This window comes from Lipotes vexillifer, unplaced genomic scaffold (genome assembly GCF_000442215.2).
Source record: "Lipotes vexillifer unplaced genomic scaffold, Lipotes_vexillifer_v1.1 scaffold809, whole genome shotgun sequence".
NCBI lineage: Eukaryota > Metazoa > Chordata > Mammalia > Artiodactyla > Lipotidae > Lipotes > Lipotes vexillifer.
Genome location: NW_006788521.1, coordinates 778135 through 805746, shown reverse-complemented (window position 1 = coordinate 805746; position 27612 = coordinate 778135). Strand labels below are relative to the sequence as shown.

The window sequence follows — 27612 nt, the reverse complement described above, 5'->3', positions numbered from 1 at the left end:
ACTCTTTCCAGCTTTGAATGAGTGATGGGCACTGTTCCCTCTAATCTTTTGGGATGATTTTTTCTCCAGCCTTGGGTAGTTTCTTCACATACATGTTCTGATGAGTTCTTTTCCAAATACTTGAGAGTTACCCTTGTGCGTATCTTCAGCATTCTCTTTCTGTACAGCTCTCTCCTCTCCAGTGCTCTGTTCTACAAACTCTGCAGAAGCAGAAGTCTATCTATTATTACATTTTGAAACTGCAAGTAGAATAGGTTTAACAGTTTTATTCTCTGAGATAAGAAATCATTAGAAATAAGAAAGATTTTGTGATCACATTTTGAAACAGTGAAAAAGTTGAAATTGTAATTACTGTAATAATTGAATGAAGAACATTAACTTGGCTTTTATAGAAACTTGGTCAGCCTAGTCTCTGTAGCAGTGGTGATGCAGAGCTTGCTGAGAACACAGATTTCTGGGACTTACCTTAAAGATTCTGATTCAGTAGATGTCAAACCACATTTGGAAAGATACTGCTCTACAGAGTCTATCCTAGTTCCATAGGTAGTGTAAATAGAAAGAAAGTCAGACACGGAACTGGTGGAAGTAAAATGTGATTTTCATGATTTTACTAGGAGAAATATAGAATACTTGAGCTACTTTTAAATTTTTTAAAAGAAAATTTTTTTTTTTTTTTTCTTGCGTTATGCGGGCCTCTCACTGTTGTGGCCTCTCCCATTTGCGGAGCACAGGCTCCGGACGCGCAGGCTCAGCAGCCATGGCTCACGGGCCCAGCCGCTCCGCGGCATGTGGGATCTTCCCGAAACGGGGCACGAACCCGCGTCTCCTGCATCGGCAGGCGGACTCTCAAGCACTGCGCCACCAGGGAAGCCCTAAAAGAAAATTTTAAAGGGAGAAGCAATAGAAAAGAGAGGGAACAAGGAGGAGAGAGGAAGTGAGGATAGTAGACAAAAGTTAGGAAAAAAGAAGAAAAGATTAGAGAGAAGCAAGGCCAGGTAGAGAACAGAAGAGAAGATAGAAGAGTAGATTCCAAAGTGAATGCTGTTAGGGGGTAAATTGTTTTAGGTTATTATGACTTTAGAGGAATTTAAACTCAAATTTTGCCTTGAAATATTTGTGAGCCGATTAATCAGGATTTAGGATCCCGCCCCCCCGTTTTTTTAAATAGGTATAGTACCTATGTCTCTACTCTGATTGGCAGAGTATACCTATAGTACCTATGCCTTTACTCTGATTGGAACTATAGAACCTCAGGGAGAAAATTAAATCTAAGGTACCATCACTTGTAAGATACACCAGTATTTTGTGTACCTCTGAGAGAGAAAAGTGCTGCCAGTTAAGTATAGCACAGTGCTTTTTTTTTAACCATCTATTTTAAGATGCATTCCAATTTCAGAGATGTTAAAATGTGGGAAAGATGTTGTGTCCTCAGATTGATGAAATACAGTATTTAGAAGTCTTCTACCTTTCTACTCCACCTCTGTCTTTTCCTGATTTATTCTTTCTATTTAGTAAGTTCTATTTTTTCAGTATTATTCATCAGGAGTGGCTCAAATCTCACCTCCTTCATGAAGTCCATGTAGATCCTTACAGTAAGATGTTTCAAGTTTCCTTTGAGCGTGTTTCTTATGCCCCTTTCAATTTTGAATATTTCTTCTTAATGGAAAAGCAAAATAGGAGTTAAGTAGTTCTGCTTTCTCTGTATTGTCTGCTAACATTATACCATCTGCCCCAAGCAGTAGGCCTGTACCTTCTTTCTTATTCCTCTTGCCCTACATGCATTTTTAAAAATCTTTTTTATTGTTCTTAACATTTTTCGCCAGCCTCTGCTCATCCTGGGCTCTTACTTACATGGTTCTCCTCGTTTCACAAGTATCGTAAAATTCTGAACTTATAGCACACCTTACCCAATCATATTGGATTTTTTTAAGATGTCACTTTTCTTCCTTATCCGGTTAACTTTTAACTTTTTTTTATAGTGTCAGAATTTTTACTTTTTAGAAACTCTCTTTTAAAAAAGGTTTTCCTATTACAATATAATCTCTGCTATGGCATCATACAAGTATTTTCTCTAAACTTGACTCACTTCCCTAAAGTATCACTGTTTCCAGTATTCCTTTTTGTAACTATTATGAACTCCAAGATGGCAAGGTTGCTTTCTCATGGTTTTCATTTCCACTTTACTATTTTATGCTTCTGTGTCAGAATTAATTCCCCAAAAGTAGTTCCTTTCATTATTTCTTCCAACTAATGGAAGATGAAATGTTTCATATGCTAGTGACTTACATTATGCTTTCCTCGGCAAGTTCTAGCTGGTTTCTTGATAGTTGGAGATCCCTGTTGTTGGACCACCACTTTGCTACTTTGTGGAAAATATTATAATAAAAATTCCTAAAACTATTATTGTAACTTTCTATTATGAAATATAATATACATGCTATAAAAATTCATTAAGCATAAATATAAACCTGAACAAGTTATTGTACTGTGAATACTCATGTAACCACTACTCAGATCAAGAAATAGACAATTACCAGCATCCTAGAATCCCCTCATAGCCTCTTCCCACTTATAAACACATGTCTCCCTGCAAAAGTAATCACCGTCTTGATTTGTATGGTAACTGCTACTTAGTTCTTCTGTGTGGTTTTACCACCAAAATACATAATTAAGACTATAGTTTAGGGCTTCCCTGGTGGCGCAGTAGTTGAGAGTCCACCTGCCGATGCAGGGGACACGGGTTCGTGCCCCGGTCCGGGAAGATCCCACATGCCACAGAGCGGCTGGGCCCGTGAGCCATGGCCCCTGAGCCTGCGCGTCTGGAGCCTGTGCTCCGCAACAGGAGAGGCCACAACAGTGAGAGGCCCGCGTACCGCAAAAAAAAAAATTAAAAAATAAAATAAAATGAGTTAGAGAATGTTCTCTCTTTCTCTTGAATAATTAGTGTAATTTCCTTTAACTCTTTGGAAGATTGGCCAGTGAAGCCACCTGTGCTGGTGTTTGGTTTTTGTTTTGGTTTTGTTTATGTGTACAGGGAGGTGGGGGAGTTTCAAAATGCACATTTAATTTTTTAATAGTTATGACTAGTCAGATATTTTTCTTGTCAGTTTTGGTAAGTTACAGTTTTCTAGTACTTTATCCATTTCATCTAACTTTTCTAGTTTATTGACATAAATGTATTCATAATATCCTCGTTACCTTTTTTTTTAATTTAATTTAATTTTTGGCTGCATTGGGTCTTTGTTGCTGCACACGGGCTTTCTCTAGTTGCGGCAAGCGGGGTCTACTCTTCGTTGCGGTGCGTCGGCTTCTCATTGTGGTGGCTTCTTTTGTTGTGGAGCACAGGCTCTAGGCATGCGGGCTTCAGTAATTGTGGCACATGGGCCCAGTTGCTCCACAGCATGTGGGATCTTCCTGGACCAGGGATCGAACCCGTGTTGCCTACACTGGCAGGCAGATTGTTAACCAGTGTGCCATCCCCTCTTCTTATCTTTTTAAATCTGAAAGATCAGTAGCAATGTCCCCTTTTTTTCATTTCTGATTTTGGTTATTTGGACCGTCTTTATTTTTTTTTAACTACTTCTGAGTGAATTTTACCAACTTTATTAGTCTTCTAAAACTGAAAATTTGGCTTTTTTAACCTATTGTATGCTTGCTTTTTCTATTTAATGAAATTTATGTTCACATATTTATTATTTTCTACTTTCTTTGCATTTCTAAGTTCCTGAGATGGATGTTTAGGTTATTAATTTTCAGCCTTTCTTCTTTTCTAATATATATGCATTTAGAGTTATAAATTTCTAACTACTGCTTCATCTGCCTATAAGTTTTAGTGTGTGTTATTTTTCTAATGCAGTTCAGAGCATTGTAATTTCCATTGTGGGGACACCCCTGGTGGCACAGTGGTTAAGAATCGACCTGCCAATGCAGGGGACACCGGTTCGATCCCTGGTCTGGGAAGGCCCCACATGCCGCGGAGCAACTAAGCCCATGTACCACAACTACTGAGCCTGCACTTTAGAGCCTGCGCACTGCAATTCAACTACTGAAGCCCACAAGCTCTGGGTCCCGCGTGCCGCAGCTACTGAGCTCGCGTGCCTAGAGCCCTGTGCTCTGCAACAAGAGAAGCCACTGTAATGAGAAGCCTGCACACTGCAATAAAGAGTAGCCCCTGCTCGCCACAATCAGAGAAAGCCCACACACAGCAATGAAGACCCAGCACAGCCAAAAATGAAATAAATTTATTTTAAAAAATAATAATAATTTCCATTGTGATCTCTTCTTTGCTTTGTGGATTATGTATAACGGTTTTTCTTTGTTTCCAGACATGCAGTGTTTCTGGGTATATTTTTGTTAATGGTTTCAAGTTTAATTTTATTATGATCAGAGTACATGGTCTTGAATGGTGTCCCTTTTTTTTTGTTTTGTTTTTACTTTTATTTGCATTTATTTTTTGTGACATTTACTCCCGGGCCGTAAGTTTTTGTTTCGTCAGTTTCTTCTGGGATATCTTTTTCTTCTGGGCAACCTCCTCTTCCTGTTTAGGAATAATCTGTTCATTTTCAGTAAGGATCATCTCGATGTAGCAGGGAGAGCTCACGTATGGGTTGATCTGACTGTGAGCTCTGTAAGTCCTGTGCCACATCTTGGGGGGCTTTGTTCACCTAGATGTGGTTAATGACCAGAGAATCTACATCTAAGCCCTTAAGTTCAGCATTACTCTCTGCACTTCTGAGCATGTGCTGTAAACGTTCAGCACTCTTCTTGGGCCACTGACCCTGAGTCCAGCCCCACTGTTTGACCTGGACACTCCTACCAGCTCCACCATTGTAACGACAGAATGGCACACATTGCTTCTTTAAAGTGACATCCTTCAGATACTTGGTGGCTTTTCGGATATGCATACCCTTAATGTCCTGGGCAGTTTAACTAGTGTTCTTAAAGTGAACATGAAGATTTCAACCTCTTGACTTGCATGATTTTGTGGGTATTTTTCTGGGTCAAGTGAATAGCGAACCATTTTTAGAGGTCACCTCAGGGCACTTACCGGAAAAGTCAATATTTTTTTTTATTATAGTTGATTTACAGTGTCCTGTTCATTTCAGGTGTACAGCATAGTGATTCAGTTATACACACACACACACATTCTTTTGCAGATTCTTTTCCCTTACAGGTTATTACAAATCATAGCATATAGTTCTCTGTGCTATACAGTATGTCCTTGTTGGTTGTCTAGTTACATATAGTAGTGTGTGTATGTTAATCCCATCCTCCTAATTTATCCCCCTGCCCCCCGCCCTTCCCCTTTGGTAACCATAAGTTTGTTTTCTATGTTTGTGGGTTTATTTCTGTTATGTAAAGAAGTTCATTTGTATCTTATTTTTGTTTCAGATTCCACATATAAATGATATCATATGATACTTGTCTTTGTCCAGCTTACTTCACTCATTCTGACAATCTCTAGGTCCATCCATGTTGCTGCAAATGGCATTATTTCATTCTTTTTATGGCTAATATTCCATTGTATATGTGTAGCACATCTTCTTTATCCACTCCTCTGTTGATGGATATTTAGGTTGCTTCCAGGTCTTGGCTATTGTACACAGTGCTGCAGTGAACATTGCAGTGCATGTATCCTTTCAGATCATGTTTTTCTCTGGATATATGCTCAGGAGTGGGATTGCAGGGTTATATGGTAGCTCTATTTTTAGTTTTTAAAGGAACCTCCATACTGTTCTCCATAGTAGCTGTATCAATTTACATTTCCACCAACATTGCCTTTTCTCCACACCCTCTCTAGCATTTATTGTTTGTAGACCTTTTGATGGTGACCATTCTGACCGGTGTGGGGTGATACCTCATTGTAGTTTTGATTTGCATTTCTCTAATGATTAATGATGTTGCGCATTCTTTCATGTGTTTGTTGGCAATCTGTATATCTTCTTTGGAGAAATGTCTATTTAGGTCTTCTGCCCATTTTTGGTTGGGGTTGTTTGTTTTTTTGTTATTGAGCTGCATGAGCTGCTTGTAAATTTTGGAAATTAATCCTTTGTCAGTTGCTTCATTTGCAAATATTTTCTCCCATTCTGAGGGTTGTCTTTTGGTCTTGTTTCCTTTGCTGTGCAAAAGCTTTTAAGTTTCATTAGGTCCCATTTGTTTGTTATTGTTTTTATTTCCATTTCTCTAGGAGGTGGGTCAAAAAGGATCTTGCTTTGATTTATGTCATACAGTGTTCTGCCTATGTTTTCCTCTAAGAGTTTGATAGTTTCTGGCCTTACATTTAGGTCTTTAATCCATTTTGAGTTTATTTTTGCGTATGGTGTTAGTGGATGTTCTAATTTCATTCTTTTACATGTAGCTGTCCAGTTTCCGCAGCACCACGTATTGAAGAGGCTGTCTTTTCTCCATCGTGTATTCTTGCCTCGTTTATCAAAGATAAGGTGACCATATGTGTGTGGGTTTACCTCTGGGCTTTCTGTCCTCTTCCATTGATCTATATTTCTCTTTTTGTGCCAGTACCATACTGTCTTGATTACTGTAGCTTTGTAGTATACTCTGAAGTCAGGGAGCCTGATTCCTCCAGCTCTGTTCTTCTTTCTCAAGATTGCTTTGGCTATTCAGGGTCTTTTGTGTTTCCATACAAGTTGTGAATTTTTTTGTTGTAGTTCTGTGAAAAATGCCATTGGTAGTTTGATAAGGATTGCATTGAATCTGTAGATTGCTTTGGGTAGTAGAGTCATTTTCACAATGTTGATTCTTCCAATCCAAGAACATGGTTTATCTCTCTATCTGTTTGTATCATCTTTAATTTCTTTCATCAGTGTCTTAGTTTTCTGCATACAGGTCTTTTGTCTCCTTAGGCAGGTTTATTCCTAGATATTTTATTCTTTTTGTTACAGTGGTAAATGGGAGTGTTTCCTTAATTTCTCTTTCAGATTTCTCATCATTAGTGTATAGGAATGCAAGAGATTCCTGTGCATTAATTTTGTGTCCTGCTACTCTACCAAATTCACTAATTAGCTCTAGTAGTTTTCTGGTAGCATTTTTAGGATTCTCTATGTATAGTATCTTGTCATCTGCAAGCAGTGACAGTTTTACTTCTTCTTTTCCAATTTGGATTCCTTTTATCTCTTTTTCTTCTCTAATTTCTGTGGCTAATACTTCCAAAACTATGTTGAATAATAGTGGTGAGAGTGGGCAACCCTGTCTTGTTCCTGATTTTGGTGGAAATGGTTTCAGTTTTTAACCATTGAGGAAGATGTTGGCTGTGAGTTTGTCATATATGGCCTTTAATATGTTGAGGTAAGTTCCCTCTGTGCCTACTTTCTGGAGGGTTTTTATCATAAATGGGTGTTGAATTTTATTGAAAGCTTTTTCTACATCTATTGAAATGATCATATGGTTTTCTCCTTCATTTTGTTAATATGGTATATCACATTGATTGATTTGCGTATATTGAATAATCCTTGCATTCCTGGAATAAACCCCACTTGATCATGTTGTATGATCCTTTTAATGTGCTGTTGGATTCTGTTTGCTAATATTTTGCTGAGGAGTTTTGCATCTATGTTTATCAGTGATATTGCCCTGTAGTTTTTTGTGTGTGTGACATCCTTGTCTGGTTTTGGTATCAGGGTGATGGTGGCCTCGTAGAATGAGTTTGGGAGTGTTCCTCCCTCTGCTATATTTTGGAAGAGTTTGAGAAGGATGGGTGTTAGCTCTTCTCTAAATGTTTGATAGAATTCTGCTGTGAATCCATCTGGTCCTGAGCTTTTGTTTGTTGGAAGATTTTAATTCACAGTATCAATTAGAGTGCTTGTGATTAGTCTGCTTATATTTTCTATTTTTTCCTGGTTCAGTCTCAGAAGGTTGTGCTTTTCTAAGAATGCGTCCATTTCTTCCAGGTTGTCCATTTTATTGGCATATAGTTGCTTGTAGTAATCTCTCATGATCCTTTTTATTTCTGCAGTGTCAGTTGTTACTTCTCCTTTTTCATTTCTAATTCTACTGATTTGAGTCTTTTCCCTTTTTTTCTTAATGAGTCTGAATAATGGTTTATCACTTTTGTTTATCTTCTCAAAGAACCAGCTTTTAGTTTTATTGATCTTTGCTATTGTTTCCTTCATTTCCTTTTCATTTGTTTCTGATCGGATTTTTATGATTTCTTTCCTTCTAACTTTGGGGTTTCTTTGTTCTTCTTTCTCCCGTTGTTTTAAGTGTAGGGTTTGATTGTTTATTTGAGATTTTTCTTGTTTCTTTAGGTGAGTTTTTTTTTTGCGGTAGGCGGGCCTTTCACTGTTGTGGCCTCTCCCGTTGCGGAGCACAGGCTCCGGACGCGCAGGCTCAGCATCCATGGCTCACGGGCCCAGCCGCTCTGCGGCATGTGGGATCTTCCCGGACCGGGGCACGAACTCGTATCCCCTGCATTGGCAGGCGGACTCTCAACCACTGCGCCACCAGGGAAGCCCGAGATGTTTCTTGTTTCTTGAGGTAGGATTGTATTGCTGTAAACTTCGCTTTTAGAACTGCTTTTTCTGCATCCTGTAGGTTTTCGGTCGTCGTGTTTTTATTGTCATTTGTTTCTAGGTATTTTTTGATTTCCTCTTTGATTTCCTCAGTGATCTCTTGGTTATTTAGTAATGTACTATTTAGCCTCCACGTGTTTGTACTTTTTACAGTTTTTTCCTGTAATTGTTATCTAGTCTCATAGCATTGTGACAGAAAAGATACTTGATATGATTTCAATTTTCTTAAATTTACCAAGGCTTCATTTGTGACTCAAGATATCTATCCTGGTCAGTGTTCCATGAGCACTTGACAGGAAAGTGTATTCTGTTGTTTTTGGATGGAATGTCCTATAAATATCAATTAAGTCCATCTTGTTTAATGTGTCATTTAAAGCTTGTGTTCCCTTATTTACTTTCATTTTGGATGATCTTTCCATTGGTGAAAGTGGGATGTTAATGTCCCCTACTATGATTGTATTACTGTTGATTTCCCCTTTTATGGCTGTTAGCATTTGCCTTATGTATTGAGGTGCTCCTATGTTGGGTGCATAAATATTTACAATAGTTATATCTTCTTGGATTGATCCCTTGATCATTCTGTAGTGTCCTTCTTTGTGTCTTGTAATAGTGTCTATTTTGTCTGATATGAGAATTGCTACTCCAGCTTTGTTTTGATTTCCATATGCCTGGAATATCTTTTTCCATCCCCTCACTTTCTCTCGGTATGTGTCCCTATGTCTGAAGTGGGTCTTTTGTAGACAACATATATATGAGTCTTGTTTTTGTATCCATTCAGCCAGTCTCTGTCTTTTGGTTGGAGCATTTAATCCATTTGTTTAAGGTAATTATTGATATGTGTATTCCTATTACCATTTTCTTAATTGTTTTGGGTTTGTTATTGTAGGTCTCTTCCTTCTCTTGTGTTTCCTGACTAGAGAGGTTCCTTTAGCATTTGTGTAAAGCTGGTTTGGTGGTGCTGAATTCTCTTAGCTTTGCCTGTCTGTAAAGGTTTTAATTTCTCCATCAAATCTAAATGAGATCCTTGCTGGGTAGAGTAATCTTGGTTGTAGGTTTTTCCCTTTCATCACTCTAAATATGTCCTGCCACACCCTTCTGGCTTGCAGTTTCTGCTAAAAGATCAGCTGTTAACCTTATGGGGATTCCCTTGTATGTTATTTGTTGCTTTTTGTTGCTGCTTTTAATATTGTTTTCTTTGTATTTAATTTTTGATAGTTTGATTAATATGTATCTTGGCATGTTTCTCCTTGGATTTATCTTGTATGGGACTCTGCACTTCCTGGACTTGATTGACTGTTCCCTTTCCCATATTAGGGTGGTTTTCAAGTATAATCTCTTCAAATATTTCTCAGTCCCTTTCTTTTTCTCTTCTTATTCTGGGGCCCCTATAATTCGAATGTTGGTGCGTTTAATGTTATCCCAGAGGTCTCTGAGACTGTTCTCAATTCTTTTCATTCTTTTTTCTTTATTCTGTCCTGTGGCAGTTTATTCCACTATTTTATCTTCCAGGTCACTTATCCATTCTTCTGCCTCAGTTATTCTGCTATTGATTCCTTCTAGAGAATTTTTAATTTCATTTATTGTGTTATTCATCATTGTTTGCTGTCTAGTTCTTCTAGGTCCTTTTAAACGTTTCTTGTATTTTCTGTATTCTATTTCCAAGGTTTTGAATCATCTTTACTCTCATTACTCTGAATTCTTTTTCAGGTAGACTACCTATTTGGTCTTCATTTGTTTGGTCTGGTGGGTTTTTACGTTGCTCCTTCATCTGCTGTGTATTTCTCTGTCTTCTCATTTTGCTTAACTTACTGTGTTTGGGGTCTCCTTTTCGCAGGCTGCAGGTCCGTAGTTCCCATCGTGTTTTGTGTCTGTCCTCAGTGGGTAAGGTTGGTTCAGTGGGTTGTGTAGGCTTCCTGGTGGAGGGGCCTGGTGCCTGTGTTCTGGTGGATGAGGCTGGATCTTGTCTTTCTGGTGGGCAGGACCATGTCTGGTGGTGTGTTTTGGGTGTCTATGAACTTATTATGATTTTAGGCAGCCTCTCTGCTAATGGGTGGGGTTATGTTCCTGTCTTGCTAGTTGTTTGGCATGGGGTGTCCAGCACTGGAGCTTGCTGGTCGTTGAGTGGAGCTGGGTCTTAGCGTTGACACAGAGATCTCTGAGAGAGCTCTCACCAATTGATATTACATGGGGTTGGGATGTCTCTGGTGGTCCAGTGTCCTCAACTCTGCTCTCCCACCTCAGAGGCTCAGGCCTGACACCCGGCCACAGCACTAAGACCCTGTCAGCCACACAGCCAGTTTACCTGGGGAGTTTTTTGCCTTTTGGAAAGTCTGAGGTCTTCTGCCAGCATTCAGTAGGTGTTCTGTAGGAACTGTTCAACATGTAGATGTATTTGTGGGGAGGAAGGTGAACTCCACATCTTACTCCTCTGCCATCTTGAAGGTCCTCTCACTTTCTTTTGGATTGATCTCGTATTTTTTATTGATCCAATTTTTCCACTTCTTAGTTTTGGAATTATATAGTCTTTTAATAGGATTTTCTTTTCATACTTTGAATATATCATTCTTCTGTCTTCTGGCTTTCATTATTACTTTAGAAGTTAAATTATAATCTTACTGTTTCTTTGGTCTTTATTCTGGTCTTCTGGTGGTGACAATGACTATTTTTCCCCCTTTGTTCTAGTTTTATTTGGTGTTTTTGTTGGTATGACACTTGGATAGTTGGTTGCATTGTTCATAAGTAAATTTTTCTTTTTACACTATAATGCAGTGTATAGTATTCTGATATGTATAGTAAATCAAAGTAAGATCCTTTAGAATATTTATGAATGATACATGTAATTTGGATTTATACATTAAATCACAGGACGTAATTGATTGGAAGGAAAAAAGTTGGATCAGGCATGTTGGGTGAGAGAAACAGGTGTTACATATCATGGCAAACAGGCATGTTGTTTGAAGGGCAACTGCAGCATGTGTAACATTGGCTGTGGTGCCTCTGAGGTGGTGGATCTATTTTTCAAGAGACTGTATTGTCTTTAACTCCTTTTGAGCTCCTTTTGAGACATCAATTCTCCACCTCTACTTTTTTTCTTTTTTGGCTAAGTGTATTTTTCTTTGTCTATACTTTTCTTAGGATTTGTTGACCTTCTTGAAACATGGATTGATGTCTTTCCTTAGTTTTTGAAACTCAGTCACTATCTATCCAAATTTATTTTCTGTCCGTTTTTTCTAGGATTCTAAAAATATGTATACTGTACCCTTGTCTAACTGTATCCTCTATGTCTCTGACCTTCTCTTCTGTATTTTTTTTTTTACTTTGTTTCTTTTGTGTATAGTTTTACATAGTTTCTTCCTATCTAGTTTACAGTTTACTAAGTCGTTTTTGAGTTGGGTCTAATATGTAGCTGAACTCATTTATTATTCTTCTTTTGCATACTCTTTTTAATTTTTTAAAACATTATATTTTTTATACAATTTTTAAAGATTACTTTCCATTTACAGTTATTACAAAATATTGGCTATATTCCCTGTTTTGCATAGTACATCCTTGAGCCTATCTTACAGCCAGTAGTTTGTGCCTCCTGTTCCCCCATACCTCCCCTACTATGGTAATCACCAGTTTGTTCTCTATATCTGTGAGTCTGCTTCTTTTTTGTTATATTCACTCATCTGTTTCATTTTTTAGATTCCACATGTAAGTGATGTTATACAATATTTGTATTTCTCTGTCTGACTTATTTCACTTAACATAATGCCCTCCGAGTCCATCCATGTTGCTGCAAATGGAAAAATTTCGTTCCTTTTCATGGCTAATTGGTATTGCATTAAGTATATATACCACACCTTCTTTATTCATTCGTCTGTTGATGGACACTTACTTTGGGTCCGTATCTTGGCAGTTGTAAATAACGTCGCTGTGAACACTGGTTGGGGTGCATGTGTCTTTTCTTTTTTTTTTTTAACATCTTTATTGGAGTATAATTGCTTTACAATGGTGTGTTCGTTTCTGCTTTATAATAAAGTGAATCAGTTATACATATACATATGTTCCCATATCTCTTCCCTCTTGCGTCTCGCTCCCTCCCACTCTCCCTGTCCCACCCCTCCAGACAGTCACAAAGCACCAAGCTGATCTCCCTGTGCTATGCGGCTGCTTCCCACTAGCTATCTACGTTACGTTTGGTAGTGTATATATGTCCATGCCTCTCTCACGCTTTGTCACAGCTTACCCTTCCCCCTCCCCATATCCTCAAGTTCATTCTGTAGTAGGTTTGTGTCTTTATTCCTGTCTTATCCCTAGGTTCTTCATGACATTTTTTTTCTTAAATTCCATATATATGTGTTAGCATACAGTATTTATCTTTCTCTTTCTGACTTACTTCACTATGTATGACAGACTGTAGGTCTATCCACCTCATTACAAATAGCTCAATTTCGTTTCTTTTAATGGCTGAGTAATATTCCATTGTATATATGTGCCACATCTTCTTTATCCATTCTTCTGATGATGGACACTTAGGTTGTTTCCATCTCTGAGGTATTGTAAATGGAGCTGCAATGAACATTTTGGTACATGACTCTTTTTGAATTATGGTTTTCTCAGGGTATATGCCCAGTAGTGGGATTGCTGGGTCATATGGTGGTTCTCTTTGTAGTTTTTTAAGGAACCTCCATACTGTTCTCCACAGTGGCTGTATCAATTTCCATTCCCACCAACAGTGCAAGAGGGTTCCCTTTTCTCCACACCCTCTCCAGCATTTATTGTTTCTAGATTTTTTGATGATGGCCATTCTGACCAGTGTGAGATGATATCTCATTGTAGTTTTGATTTTCATTTCTCTAATGATTAATGATGTTGAGCATTCTTGCATGTGCTTGTTGGCAGACTGTATGTCTTCTTTGAAGAAATGTCTCTTTAGGTCTTCTGCCCATTTTTGGTTGGGGTTGTTTGTTTTTTTGTTATTGAGCTGCATGAGCTGCTTATAAATTTTGGAGATGAATCCTTTGTCAGTTGCTTCATTTGCAAATATTTTCTCCCATTCTGAGGGTTGTCTTTTGGTCTTGTTTATGGTTTCCTTTGCTGTGCAAAAGCTTTGCAGTTTCATTAGGTCCCATTTGTTTGTTTTTATTTCCATTTTCCTAGGAGGTAGGTCAAAAAGGATCTTGCTGTGATTTATGTCATAGAGTGTTCTGCCTATGTTTTCCTCTAAAAGTTTTATAGTTTCTGGCCTTACATTTAGGTCTTTAATCCATTTTGAGCTTATTTTTGTGTATAGTGTTAGGGAGTGATCTAATCTCATACTTTTACATGTACCTGTCCGGTTTTCCCAGCACCACTTATTGAAGAGGCTGTTCTTTCTCCACTGTACATTCCTGCCTCTTTTATGAAAGATAAGGTGACCATATGTGCATGGGCTTATCTCTGGGCTTTCTATCCTGTTCCATTGATCTATCTTTCTGTTTTTGTGCCAGTACCATACTGTCTTGATTACTGTAGCTTTGTAGTATAGTCTGAAGTCAGGGAGCCTGATTCCTCCAGCTCCATTTTTTGTTCTCAAGATTGCTTTGGCTGTTCGGGGCCTTTTGTGTTTCCATACAAATTGTGAAATTTTTTGTTCTAGTTCTGTAAAAAATGCCAGTGGTAGTTTGATAGGGATTGCATTGAACCTGTAGATTGCTTTGGGTAGTAGAGTCATTTTCACAGTGTTGATTCTTCCAGTCCCAGAACATGGTGTATCTCTCCATCTATTTGTATCATCTTTAATTTCTTTCATCAGTGTCTTATAATTTTCTGCATACAGGTCTTTTGTCTCCTTAGGTAGGTTTATCCCTAGATATTTTATTCTTTTTGTTGCAGTGGTAAATGGGAGTGTTTTCTTGATTTCACTTTCAGATTTTTCATCCTTAGTGTATATGAATGCCAGAGATTTCTGTGCATTAGTTTTGTATCCTGCTACTTTACCAAATTCACCTATTAGTTCTAGTAGTTTTGTGGTAGCATCTTTAGGATTCTCTATGTATAGTATCATGTCATCTTCAAACAGTGACACCTTTACTTCTTTTCCGATTTGGATTCCTTTTATTTCCTTCTCTTCTCTGATTGCTGTGGCTAATACTTCCAAAACTATGTTGAATAAGAGTGGTGAGAGTGGGCAACCTTGTCTAGTTCCTGATCTTAGTGGAAATGCTTTCAGTTTTTAACCATTGAGGAAGATGTTGGCTGTGGGTTTGTCATATATGGCCTTTATTATGTTGAGGAAAGTTCCCACTGTGCCTACTTTCTGCAGGGTTTTTATCATAAATGGGTGTTGAATTTTGCCGAAAGCTTTCTCTGCATCTATTGAGATGATCATATGGATTTTATCCTTCAGTTTGTTAATATGGTTTATCACATTGATTGATTTCTGTTTATTGAAGAATCCTTGCATTCCTGGGATAAACCCCACTTGATCATGGTGTGTGATCCTTTTAATGTGCTGTTGGATTCTGTTTGCTAGTATTTTGTTGAGGATTTTTGCATCTATGTTCATGAGTGATATTGGCCTTTAGTTTTCTTTCTTTGTGACATCCTTGTCTGGTGTTGGTATCAGGGTGATGGTGGCCTCGTAGAAAGAGTTTGGAAGTGTTCCTCCCTCTGCTATATTCTGGAAGAGTTTGAGAAGGATAGGTGTTAGCTCTTCTCTAAATGTTTGATAGAATTCACCTGTGAAGCCATCTGGTCCTGGACTTTTGTTTGTTGGAAGATTTTTAATCACAGTTTCAATTTCAGTGCTTGTGATTTGTCTATTCATATTTTCTATTTCTTCCTGATTCAGTCTTGGCAGGTTGTACATTTCTAAGAATATGTCCATTTCTTCCAGGTTGTCCATTTTATTGGCGTATAGTTGCTTGTAGTAATCTCTCATGATCTGTTGTATTTCTGCAGGGTCAGATGTTACTTCTCCTTTCTCTTTCTAATTCTATTGATTTGAGTCTTCTCCCTTTTTTTCTTGATGAGTCTGGCTAATTGTTTAACAATTTTGTTTATCTTCTCAAGGAACCAGCTTTTAGTTTTATTGATCTTTGCTATAGTTTCCTTCATTTCTTTTTCATTTATTTCTGATCTGATTTTTATGATTTCTTTCCTTCTAACTTTGGTGTTTTTTTTGTTCTTCTTTCTCTAATTGCTTTAGGTGCAAGGTTAGGTTGTTTATTCTAGTTGTTTCCTGTTTCTTAAGGTAGGATTGTATTGCTATAAACTTCCCTCTTAGAAATGCTTTTGCTGCATCCCATAGATTTTTGGGTCATCGTGTCTCCATTGTCATTTTTGTTTGTTTGTTTGTTTGTTTGTTTGTTTGTTTTTTTTTTGGCGGTACACGGGCCTCTCCCTGTTGCGATAGCCTCCATGTGTTTGTATTTTTTACAGCTCTTTTCCTATAATTGATATCTAGTCTCATAGCGTTGTGGTCGGAAAAGATACTTGATACGATTTCAATTTTCTTAAGTTTACCATGGCTTGATTTGTGACCCCATGGCTCACGGGCCCAGCCGCTCCGCGGCATGTGGGATCCTCCCAGACCAGGGCACGAACCCACAACCCCTGCATCGGCAGGCGGACTCCCAACCACTGCGCCACCAGGGAAGCCCTCCATTGTCATTTGTTTCTAGTTTTTTTTTGTTTTTTTGTTTTTTTTTTTTTTGCAGTACACGGACCTCTCACTGCCGTGACCTCTCCTGTTGTGGAGCACAGGCTCTGGACGCGCAGGCTCAGCGGCCATGGCTCACAGACCCAGCCGCTCCCCGGCATGTGGGATCTTCCCGGACGGGGGCATGAACCTGTGTCTCCCACATCGGCAGGTGGACTCTCAACCACTGCGCCACCAGGGAAGCCCATGAGAATTGCTACTCCAGCTTTCTTTTGGTTTCCATTTGCATGGAATATCTTTTTCCATCCCCTTACTTTCAGTCTGTATGTGTCTCTAGGTCTGAAGTGGGTCTCTTGTAGACAGCATATATATGGGTCTTGTTTTTGTATCCATTCAGCCAATCTGTGTCTTTTGGTGGGAGCATTTAGTCCATTTACATTTCATTTAAGGTAATTATCGATATGTATGTTCCTATTCCCATTTTCTTAATTGTTTTGGGTTCGTTATTGTAGGTCTTTTCCTTCTCTTATGTTTCTTGCCTAGAGAAGTTCCTTTAGCAGTTGTTGTAAAGCTGGTTTGGTGGTGCTGAACTCTCAGCTTTTGCTTGTCTATAAAGGTTTTAATTTCTCCATCAAATTTGAGATCATTGCTGGGTAGAGTAATCTTGGTTGCAGGTTTTTCTCCATCACTTTCAGTATGTCCTGCTAGTCCCTTCTGGCTTGCAGAGTTTCTGCTGAAAGATCAGCTGTTAACCTTATGGGGATTCCCTTGTGTGTTATTTGTTGTTTTTCCCTTGCTGCTTTTAATGTGTTTTCTTTGTATTTAATTTTTGACAGTTTGATTAATATGTATCTTGGAGTATCTCCTTGGATTTATCCTGTATGGGACTCTCTGTGCTTTCTGGACTTGATTAACTATTTCCTTTCCCATATTAGGGAAGTTTTCAACTATAATCTCTTCAAATATTTTCTCAGTCCCTTTCTTTTTCTCTTCTTCTTCTGGAACCCCTATAAGTCGAATGTTGGTGCGTTTAATGTTGTCCCAGAGGTCTCTGAGACTGTCCTCAGTTCTTTTCATTCTTTTTTCCGTATTCTGCTCTGCAGTAGTTATTTCCACTATTTTATCTTCCAGGTCACTTATCCGTTCTTTTGCCTTAGTTATTCTGCTATTGATCCCATCTATAGTATTTTTAATGTCATTTATTGTGTTGTTCATCGTTGTTTGTTTTATCTTTAGTTCTTCTAGGTCCTTGTTAAATGTTTCTTGCAGTTTTCCTATTCTATTTCCAAGATTCTGGATCATGTTTACTATCGTTATTCTGAATTCTTTTTCAGGTAGACTGCCTATTTCCTCTTCATTTGTTAGGTCTGGTGGGTTTTTATCTTGCTCCTTCATCTCCTGTGTGTTTTTCTGTCTTCTCATTTTACTTATCTTACTGTGTTTGGGGTCTCCTTTTTGCAGGCTGCAGGTTCGTAGTTCCCGTTGTTTTTGGTGTCTGTCTCCAGTGGCTAAGGTTGGTTCAGTGGGTTGTGTACGCTTCCTGGTGGAGGGGACTAGTGCTTGTGTTCTGTTGGATGAGGCTGGATCTTGTCCTTCTGGTGGGCAGGTCCACGTCTGGTGGTGTGTTTTGGGGTTTCTGTGGAGTTATGATTTTAGGCAGCCTTTCTGCTAATGGGTGGTGTTGTGTTCCTTTCTTTCTAGTTGTTTGGCATAGGATGTCCAGCACTGTAGCTTGCTGGTCATTGAGTGAAGCTGGGTGCTGGTGTTGAAATGGAGATCTCTGGGAGGTTTTTGCCGTTTGATATTATGTGGAGCTCGAGGTCTCTTGTGGACCAGTGTCCTGAAGTTGGCTCTCCCACCTCAGAGGCACAGCACTGACTCCTGGCTGCAGTACCAAGAGCCTTTCATTCACATGGCTCAGATTAAAAAGGAGGTAAAGTAGAAAGAAAGAATTAGTAGAAGCAGAAAGAAAGAAAGAATGAAAGGAAAGAAAAGGGAGGGAGGGAGGAAGGAAGGAGGGAAGGAAAAAAGATAACGTGAAATAAAGTAAGATAAAATATAATAAAGTTTTTAAAATAAAATAATTTTTAAGAGAAAAAAAGGAAACAAAGTTAAAAAAAAACGGGCGGATAGAACCCTAGGACAAATGGTGGAAGCAAAGTTATACAGACGAAGTCTCACATAGAAGCATACACATACCCACTCACAAAAAGAGGAAAAGGGGAAAAAAATCATAAATCTTGCTCTCAAAGTCCACCTCCTCAATTTGGGATGATTTGTTGTCTAAAGGAGGGAAGGAGGGAAAGAAAGAAAGAAAGAAAAAAGGTAAAATAAAATAAAAGTTATTAAAATAAAAAATAATTATTAAGAAAAAAAATTAAAAACAAAACGAAAAACAAACAAAAAAAACGGACGGATAGAACCCTAGGGTAAATCTTGGAAGCAAAGCTATACAGACAAAATCTCACACAGAAGCATACACATACACACTCACAAAAAGAGGAAATGGGGAAAAAAATCATAAATCTTCCTTTCAGAGTCCACCTCCTTAATTTGGGATGATTCGTTGTCTATTCATGTATTCCACAGATGCAGGGTACATCAGGTTGATTGTGGAGCTGTAATCCGCTGCTTCTGAGGCTGCTGGGAGAGATTTTCCTTTCTCTTCTTTTTTCTCACAGCTCCCAGGGGCTCAGCTTTGGATTTGACCCTGCCTGTGCGTGTAGGTCGCCCGGAGGGTGTCTGTTCTTCGCTCAGACAGGACAGGGTTAAAGGAGCCACTGATTCGGGGGCTCTGGCTCACTCAGGCCGGGGGGAGGGAGGGGCACGGAGTGCGGGGCGAGCCTGCGGCGGCAGAGTCAGGCATGACATCGCACCAGTCTGAGGCCCGCCGTGCGTTCTTCTGGGGGAGTTGTCCCTGGATCCCAGGACCCTGGCAGTGGCGGGCTTCATAGGCTTCCCGGAAGCGCGGTGTGGATAGTGACCTGTGCTGACACACAGGCTTCTTGGTGGCGGCAGCAGCAGCCTTAGCGTCCCATGCCCATCTCTGGGGTCCGTGCTTTTAGCCGCGGCTCGTGCCCGTCCCTGGAGCTCCTTTAAGCAGCGCTCTTAATCCCCTCTCCTCACGCACCAGGAAACAGAGGGAAGAAAAAGTCTCTTGCCTGTTTGGCAGGTCCAGACCTTTCTCCGGACTCCCTCCCGGCTAGCCGCGGCGCACCAGCCCCCTGCAGGCTCTGGTCACACCGCCAACCGCAGTCCTCTCCCGGCACTCCGACCGAAGCCCGAGCCTCAACTCCCAGCCCCGCCCTCCCCGGCGGGTGAGCAGACGAGCCTCTCGGGCTGGTGAGTACCGGTCGGCACCGATCCTCTGTGCGGAAAACTCTCCGCTTTGCCCTCCGTACCCTGGTTGCTGTGCTTTCCTTCGCGGCACCGAAGCTTTCCCCCTCTGCCACCTGCAGTCTCTGCCCACGAAGGGGCTTCCTAGTGTGTGGAAACCTTTCCTCCTTCACAGCTCCCTCCCACTGGTGCAGGTCCCTTCCCTTTCCTTTTGTCTCTGTTTATTCTTTTTTCTTTTGCCCTACCCAGGTACATGGGGGGTTTCTTGCCTTTTGGGAGGTCTGGGGTCTTCTGCCAGTTTTCAGTAGGTGTTCTGTAGGAGTTGTTCCAGTGTAGATGTATTTTTGGTGTATCTGTGGGGAGGAAGGTGATCTCCGCGTCTTACTCTTCTGCCATCTTCTCCAGCAATCTTCGCATGTATCTTTTCAAATTAATGTTTTTCGATTTTTTTGGATATATATCCAGGAGTGGAATTGCCGGGTCATGGTAGTTCTATTTTTATTTTTTTAAGGAACCTCCATACTGTTTTTCACAGTGGCTGTACCAAATTACATTACCACCAACAGTGTACAAAGATTGTTTACTGTATTTTTAAATGATATTCATTCTTTTCTAAAATCTGTATTTTGCCTTTTATAGTTTCTGGTTATCTCCTGAATTTTCAAGCTTGATACTTATATCTTGGAACAAAATAACCATAGTTTTATAAGTCACATTTGCTAATTCCCCTATTAGATGTCCCTTTGGATGTTTCAGTTGTCTGTTGTTTCTGCTGTTTCTTCATTATGTTGTGTATGTCCTCATGTGCTTGTCTTTGACTGGTGGACATTATATTTGAAAAATTATTTATGGAAGTTATTGATAGCTAGGAATGATGTTATTTTCCTCCAGAGAAGATGTTCATTTGCTTCTTCTAAGCCTCTGGGGTACTAACTTCCAAGATTATCTTTATACTATTTCAGAGATAAAGATTTATGTTAGCTACACAAAAGGCAGGAAGCTGAACTGCAGTTCATGCAAGGGCTGATTTATTTCAGGATCACCTGTGCTCCTAGGGTGTAATTCTTTTAAGATTCCAGCCCAAGGCACCGTAGTGCTTATCCATAGCAGGTCCTGGCATTGGATATTTTACCCTGAGATTTGTGAGGCTGTCAAGCACTCTGGTAAGCAGATACCCTCAAGCAAATGTGACCTAAATTCAGGACTCACGTCTCTGGATTTCCATCTTTGCCCAATTCTTGGCCTACAAATTTCTCGCTATCTTGTTTGCTTTTTGATGCTTTTGAATTTATTTTTCTTTTGGTTTGTTTTGTGATTTATGTTGCTTTCAGCTTTTTAAGTAGTCATTGATGGGAGAGTTATTTTAATTATCCAGCCTGCTATAGCCAGAAGCAGAAACACCTACTTTATATTCTTCACATATTAACTTTAGAGAGACTTTGTAGCTATATAGTAGCTGTCCAATATAGTAGCCCTTAGCCACATATAATTGTTGAGCACTTAAAATGTGGCTAGTTTGAATTGAGATGTGCTGTGAATATAATATATATGCCAAATTTCTAAGACTGACTACAAATAAAATCATGTAACATATTTCATTAATAATTTTTATATTGATTACATGTTGAAATGATAATGTTTTAGATGCGTTGGGTTAAATAAAATATATTAAAACTAATTTATCTCTTTCTTTTTACTTTTTTAATGTGACTGTTAGAAAATTTAAAATTACATAGTGTATGGCTTGCATTTATGGTTTGTATTGTATTTCTTTTGGATAGTATAGCTATATAGTAAAGTTGTTGAGAACACATGCTCTGTAGCCTGAATTTGATTCCTGGCTTTACTTTTTACTAGAAGTGTAATCCTGGGATATTTTCTTAATTTGCTTTTAATTTTCTCTTCTGTAGAATGAGAAAAACAGTAATATCTATTTCAAAAATAAATTGTGAAGGTAAAACAAGATAAAGAAGATAAAGCACTTAGCATAATGGACAACTTACAGTAGTGTTGATACAGATTTAGCCATTATTTGTGTTTTTGTTATTATAGTATCAGATTTTATAGTTAAATGGGTATTTTCTTTCTCTCCCTTAACATTTTTCCCTTCACCCATAGTAATAAAGAGTTCTTAAAGCTAGACACCGTAATTTGACTGGGGATGTAACATATGTACAGATTCTATAAGAGGGGGAGAATATGTCAGAGGCAAATGCTCATTAGCTGCAGAAACTTCTTAATGCTTCTCCAAAGTAACATCACATAAAATACCTCTATGAACTATGTAGCAAGTACATAACCAAGTTATAACTGTAGTCCAGAAAGGAATCACACAGCCAAGAGGTGTGTAGGAGACAATATTTTTCCAGGACTTGAGAACTGGACTCTAGTCCTAATTCTGCCACTGTGTTCAGCTGGACTCTAGTTTCCATATTGTAAAATTGTGAAGTTGAATTGAATGATCACATAAGCCCCTTAGGGTTCCATGAATTTTACATCTAAAATGCTTATGTATCACATATTTTTAATCCACACTCCAATTATCTTTAGGTTTTCCAGCTCACATGGGGATAAGAGTGGACATAAAGTTAAATGAAGCATAGAGTCATGATAGGATAGAGGTACAACTTTTTGATTCATCCACAATATCTTACAAGATGCTCTAGGTGGTAGCTAAACTATTTTTTTTTTCACAATTAGCTTTAATTTTAGTAGAATACAATAGATACTTTAGATTGTATTACGGTACCGTATAGCTAGGAATTATGGTTATAGTTTAATAGAAAGGTTGCTGGACTTGTAAGAATACCTGGGTTTTAACCTGAGTTTTGCTGCTAGATAATTAAGTAAATCCTGAACAAATTTTGTTTTGATTTCTCTATGTGTAATAATGTGGAATGTAATAATATGGACTACATCACCTCACTCAAAGTAGGCACTTGAAAAATTTAAGAAATCAGTACTTTTTGTTCTGTCTCCTGTACAGGATTTGCATTAGTGTCTGTGAAAGTACATTAGGGGAAAAGAATTTAAAATATTATATGACTAGAGATCTATAATTTTAAAATAAGCATCATATATAGATCATTCTTACAAGTTCTGTTTAACTGTAAAAGAAGAATTGGTTTTTATATTTTTCAAAGTCTAGACCACTGAAAAAGATGAAAAGCTCCCCAGTTTATTTTATGAAGCTAGCATAAACTTAAACCTGTTAGAATAAGTTTAAACCTAGTGAAGATAGTATAGACACACACACTGTTCATGTGTGCATCCATGCACACACACACACACACACACACACATTCACATACTCATACAGATGTACTAAAATTCCAAATAAAATATTAGCAAATTGAATCCCACAGTGTATTAAAAAATTGTATATATTGACCAAGGGGGGTCTGTCTCAGAAATATTAAAATGGCCCTGTAACATGAAATTTGCCCATAGTTTATTATATCAACATTAGAGAAAAATTTATAAATTATGGCAATAGGTGATTTTTAACAGTGGAGAAAATCATTTCATCAAAATCTAGCAACTTCAGAGAGCAATTCAAAGTAAAACAACAGTGAGATAACATGTAGTACTGGCAGTATATGGGGAAATGGGAACTTAGACTTCAGTGGTAGTGTGAGTTGTTAAGCCTTTTGAGGAAGAACTGATAATAGCTATTGAAATAAAGATACATATTATCCTTTGAGTGAGTACTCTAACTTTGGGGAATCATTCCTACAAAATGTAGTATAATAGTATATGCTAGAACACTAATATATACTGTTACCATATATTAGGGTTTATAGTCTAGTACGTTTGTTTCATAGTTTGTAATAACTAAAAACTGGAAACAACATCAATGACTTTAATCACTGGAGGAGTGATCGAATAAATTATATTACATCAGTACTATGGTATGTGGTACAGTCATTGACCAGGAGGGATATCCATTATGATATTGTTAAGTTGGGGTGTGGAAGTTTGTCAATTGTAGATTATTGTGCAAACAAACGTAATTTGTTTTTTATAAAAAGAAAAGCTGTATATGCTAATGTTTGTATGAGCAATAAGTATGTGAAAGGACTGAGTTAAGAGAAGTGGTAGGATTGGTGAAGTGAGGGAAACCAACACAACATTGTTAATCAGCTATACTCCAATATAAAATAAAAAGTCATTAAGTTTTTCTTGATGTGTTTCTGCAGTGTTTCATTTATTATGAAGAGCATTTGTTACCTTTGTAATAATCACATTTAATGAAGGAAAAAATGCTAAATAAATTCAGAGTATGAGGATGTGAGTTCTAAAGAAGCTGGATTTGGCCAGAGACATGAAAAAACAAAAAAGTATTAATACATACTGTCTGTTGTAAAGAATACTTCTGATTTCCATTGAAAGCCATTATGACAAATTACCTCTGAAAATAAAGATATTTTATATTAAGAGATGGTGGCTTTAAAGATTTTTTTTTCTTTTACAGCAACTCCGCTCCAATATCCGAGAAATGGAGAAGCTTTGTTTGAAAGTCCAAAAGGATGACCTTGGACTTCTGAAGAGAATGATAGATCCTGTTAAAGAAGAAGCATCAGCAGCAACAGCAGAATTTCTTCAACTCCATCTGGAATCTGTAGAAGAACTTAAGAAACAATTTAATGATGAAGAAACTTTATTACAGCCTTCTTTGACCAGATCCATGACTGTTGGTGGTAATGTACTAAGTCTTATTCTTGATGATAGTATAGTAATGCAGTTAATTAAGTTTACCTCCTTGTATTGGTATTGCAGATTATATATAAATCTCCAGGGATCACCTCCTAGTCCAGTATGCTGAATTCTTGGACCCTGAGTGTGCTTGGAATTGCATATCCTAAAAGTTTTACAGGGTAAAAAAAATTGAGGCTATGCTGTATAGTGAGGAACTTAAAAGCTTCAAGTACCTAGTTGTGCATATATTAAAAATAAATTTTAAAATATTTCCTAAGGAGAATGTCATCCTTGTCTTCAGAGTACTCCTCCCTCATCTCCAGGTGCGGGGGTGGCCTAGGCAGGCATGCTTCTTTCTTAGGCATTCTGGTTTTCAGAGGGCATGTTAGATCTGTCTCCCAGAAAAGTCTGCATTGGGGGTCATGCCATTAACTTTTATGAAGTGATACTCTAAGAAAGAGGCCAATGAAACTTGTCATGATAACTCTTCTAAGGATGTAATTGATAATTGTTGATAGCATTGTATAATGTCTGTGTAAGGAACCCTGAAAAATATTCTTTGTTTAATAGGTAGTAGTACTTCAAAGCAATTAATCTTTTGTTTTGTTTTGTTTTGTTTTTTGCGGTACACGGGCCTCTCACTGTTGTGGCCTCTCCCGTTGCGGAGCACAGGCTCCGGACGCGCAGGCTCAGCAGCCATGGCTCACGGGCCCAGCCGCTCCGTGGCATGTGGGATCTTCCTGGACCGGGGCACGAACCCGTGTCCCCTGCATCGGCAGGTGGACTCCCAACCACTGTGCCACCGGGGAAGCCCCAATTAATCTTTTTTATTCTTCTGGGTATTGAATGGCATAACTAATAAGATTTCTCTACTTGAATTGTTTACTGGAATACTTAAATCTAAATTTTTTAATTTGCAAAAGCCCAAATTTTGAACTTTCCTGGCTTTGTTTTATAATTGCTGTCCTTGTATTTCCATTTTTGTTTTAGAGTTTCTCTTTTTAATTTATGTCATCTTATTACAGTTTATATATGTTCTAAGCCACCATAAAACTTTATGGAAAGGATGCGGTATAAATAAATTACAAATTAGAATACAATCTGAGAGATGTTACAGCTGACCCGTTTTCCTCTTTTTATTTACCTAGGAGTTAGGAGGTTCCTGTATCACTCCCTGTCTCCAAAACCAGATTATTTTTAACGCTGTATTTTCAGTACTAATGATCCAGTTTTACAGGGAAATTTTTTTTTATAATAGAAGAAACATTTAGGCCATCATCCAGAGTTTCTGGGTAATCTTGCTTTTATTGCTTCCTTAGTACCTAAGCACATAATACATAGTACTTGGCACATAGTGGATCATTAATAAATGTTTTAGAAATATGAATGAATAAACATCTTTTTAGAGACAATTTTCTAATTTCAGATGTGCTCTAATCACTTCACTCTGTCGATAACCACTACGTAGCAACACTGCCTAAAGTGTTGTTCTGGGGAGAAGGAAATGTTAGCACTCAACCTTGGTCGAAGAGTGTTTGGGAAGACTGCTTTTTGATAGTTTGTAGTTACTGTTTACATCATCTTGTTCATATGTAATTATCACCTCCGTAATGATGCAGCTGAATGCTGTTCTTACCATGTAGTGCAAACCTATACTTTATGTTTGTGTATAGAGAAACTGGGCCTTATAAGTTCCGTGAGATTAAGGAGTCATCTTATCTACCAGACATTGTGACAGTTGTGATGACAGTAATAACACTGATAATGTTGGATTTTCTTGTAAGAGTCACTGGCATCAGTCTCTTCTGCTATTTAGTTTTTTTGTTGTTGTTGTTTTGTTTTTTTGGGTTTTTTTGCGGTACGCGGGCCTCTCACTGTTGTGACCTCTCCTGCTGTGGAGCACAGGCTCCGGACGCGCAGGCTCAGTGGCCATGGCTCACGGGCCCAGCTGCTCCGTGGCATGTGGGATCTTCCCAGACCGGGGCACGAATCCGCGTCCCCTGCATCGGCAGTCGGACTCTCAACCACTGCGCCACCAGGGAAGCCCTGCTATTTAGTTTTGAATTGCTATCACCAGCAATTCCTTAGCAAACAAAAATTTTGAGTTCTATTTAAGTATTCTAGCTTTAATTTGCATTTTAGTATTGCATTGTTTGTGTTTCTACCAGTAGGATTGTTTGGGCTCAACAAATTTGGGTTTATATTGTCATCAGAGGAATTGGGTGATGATTAGAAAAAGGTAGTTTACCCAGTTTGCTGGCAATTAACTTTCTCTGTAGGGCACTGACTGGTGTTAAAAAAAAAATGTTGGCAAAATTTGAGGAAGCATGTGTACGGAGGAAGTGAAGAAGATTGGGGCAGAGCCAGAGGATAAGGGAGAAGAAATAGGTGAAATTTGTTTTCCAACTCTGTTGGTTCTCAAACTTCTCAATTCATGGAATACCAAATTAGCTAAAGAACTAACTGAGAGAAACTACAAAATTAACTCTCTGCATCTAGTGCTGATTTAATTGAAACAGTCATTCTATTTATAAAATCAGATACCTAAATTATACCTAAAACAGTGTGTATAGTTTCAAATTCTGAACTGTCTGCTGGTCAGATTGTGCTTTGACTTTGAATCCATTGCCAACATTAGCAGTTAAAATTAACTGTCTCACCCAATGCCTAAGTATTTCACCAAATGTGAAGTTTCTACTAGGTTGTGTTAAATCCATAAATATTATTAACAAGTAATTGAGAGGGTGGGAAAGAAGAATAACGAAAGGAGAGCAACTAATACATAAGACTTTAATAGTGGAGTAAGAACTGGGTTTGCTCCATGTGTGGTCTTCTTCTAGCTGTAGACTCTTTTCTGTCATTCTACATGTTTTTATATTGTGCTCTCTGTTTTTTTCTTATTTTTGCTTTAGGTACTCGTAATGACAGCCTATACAGAAAATATATGTTTGATTTGCACAGAAATTAAGTGCCTTAAAATACTTTTTCCTTTAAAAATTCAATCTGATTATAAATAAATTGGTTGGAAACATCAAGATTCAGGAGCAATGTTGCCACATTTCCATGACTGAGATCAAAATACAAAAATAGTTTTTCATTTACAGATAGAAATAACAAGTAGAATAGAATGTTTTATGTTCTCTGGAGAATGAAAGAAGCTTATTAAGTTTAGGGGGAAGCTGTGATGATTTTGCTGTTTCTTTTGTCCAGATTCTGAGAGTTCCTAAAGCAAATCTTCTCTGCCGATCTTGCCTGATCTGAGAAACTCCCTTCTTTCTCTCCTGTGTGTCTAGTTCATTTTTAGCATATTGCCTCCCACCAAGAGAAGTGATGAGCCTACACATTTGTTTTGTATTTAGAAAGGTGTATCAAGGCATACAGAGCAAACCAGTGCTTCTCTCTATCTTTCTTTCTTACTCCCCATCC

At 38.3% G+C, this 27612-nt stretch overlaps 1 protein-coding gene across 1 annotated transcript in view; it reads left to right on the top strand.

Annotated features, from left to right (window-relative positions):
- STX17 (syntaxin 17) overlaps window positions 1–27612 on the top strand; it is a 95483-nt gene that overhangs the window by 45413 nt on the left and 22458 nt on the right. The window contains exon 4 of the mRNA XM_007461644.1: window positions 23963–24188. Coding sequence (XP_007461706.1) covers window positions 23963–24188 — 226 coding nt within the window. The remainder of the gene's footprint in view (window positions 1–23962; window positions 24189–27612) is intronic.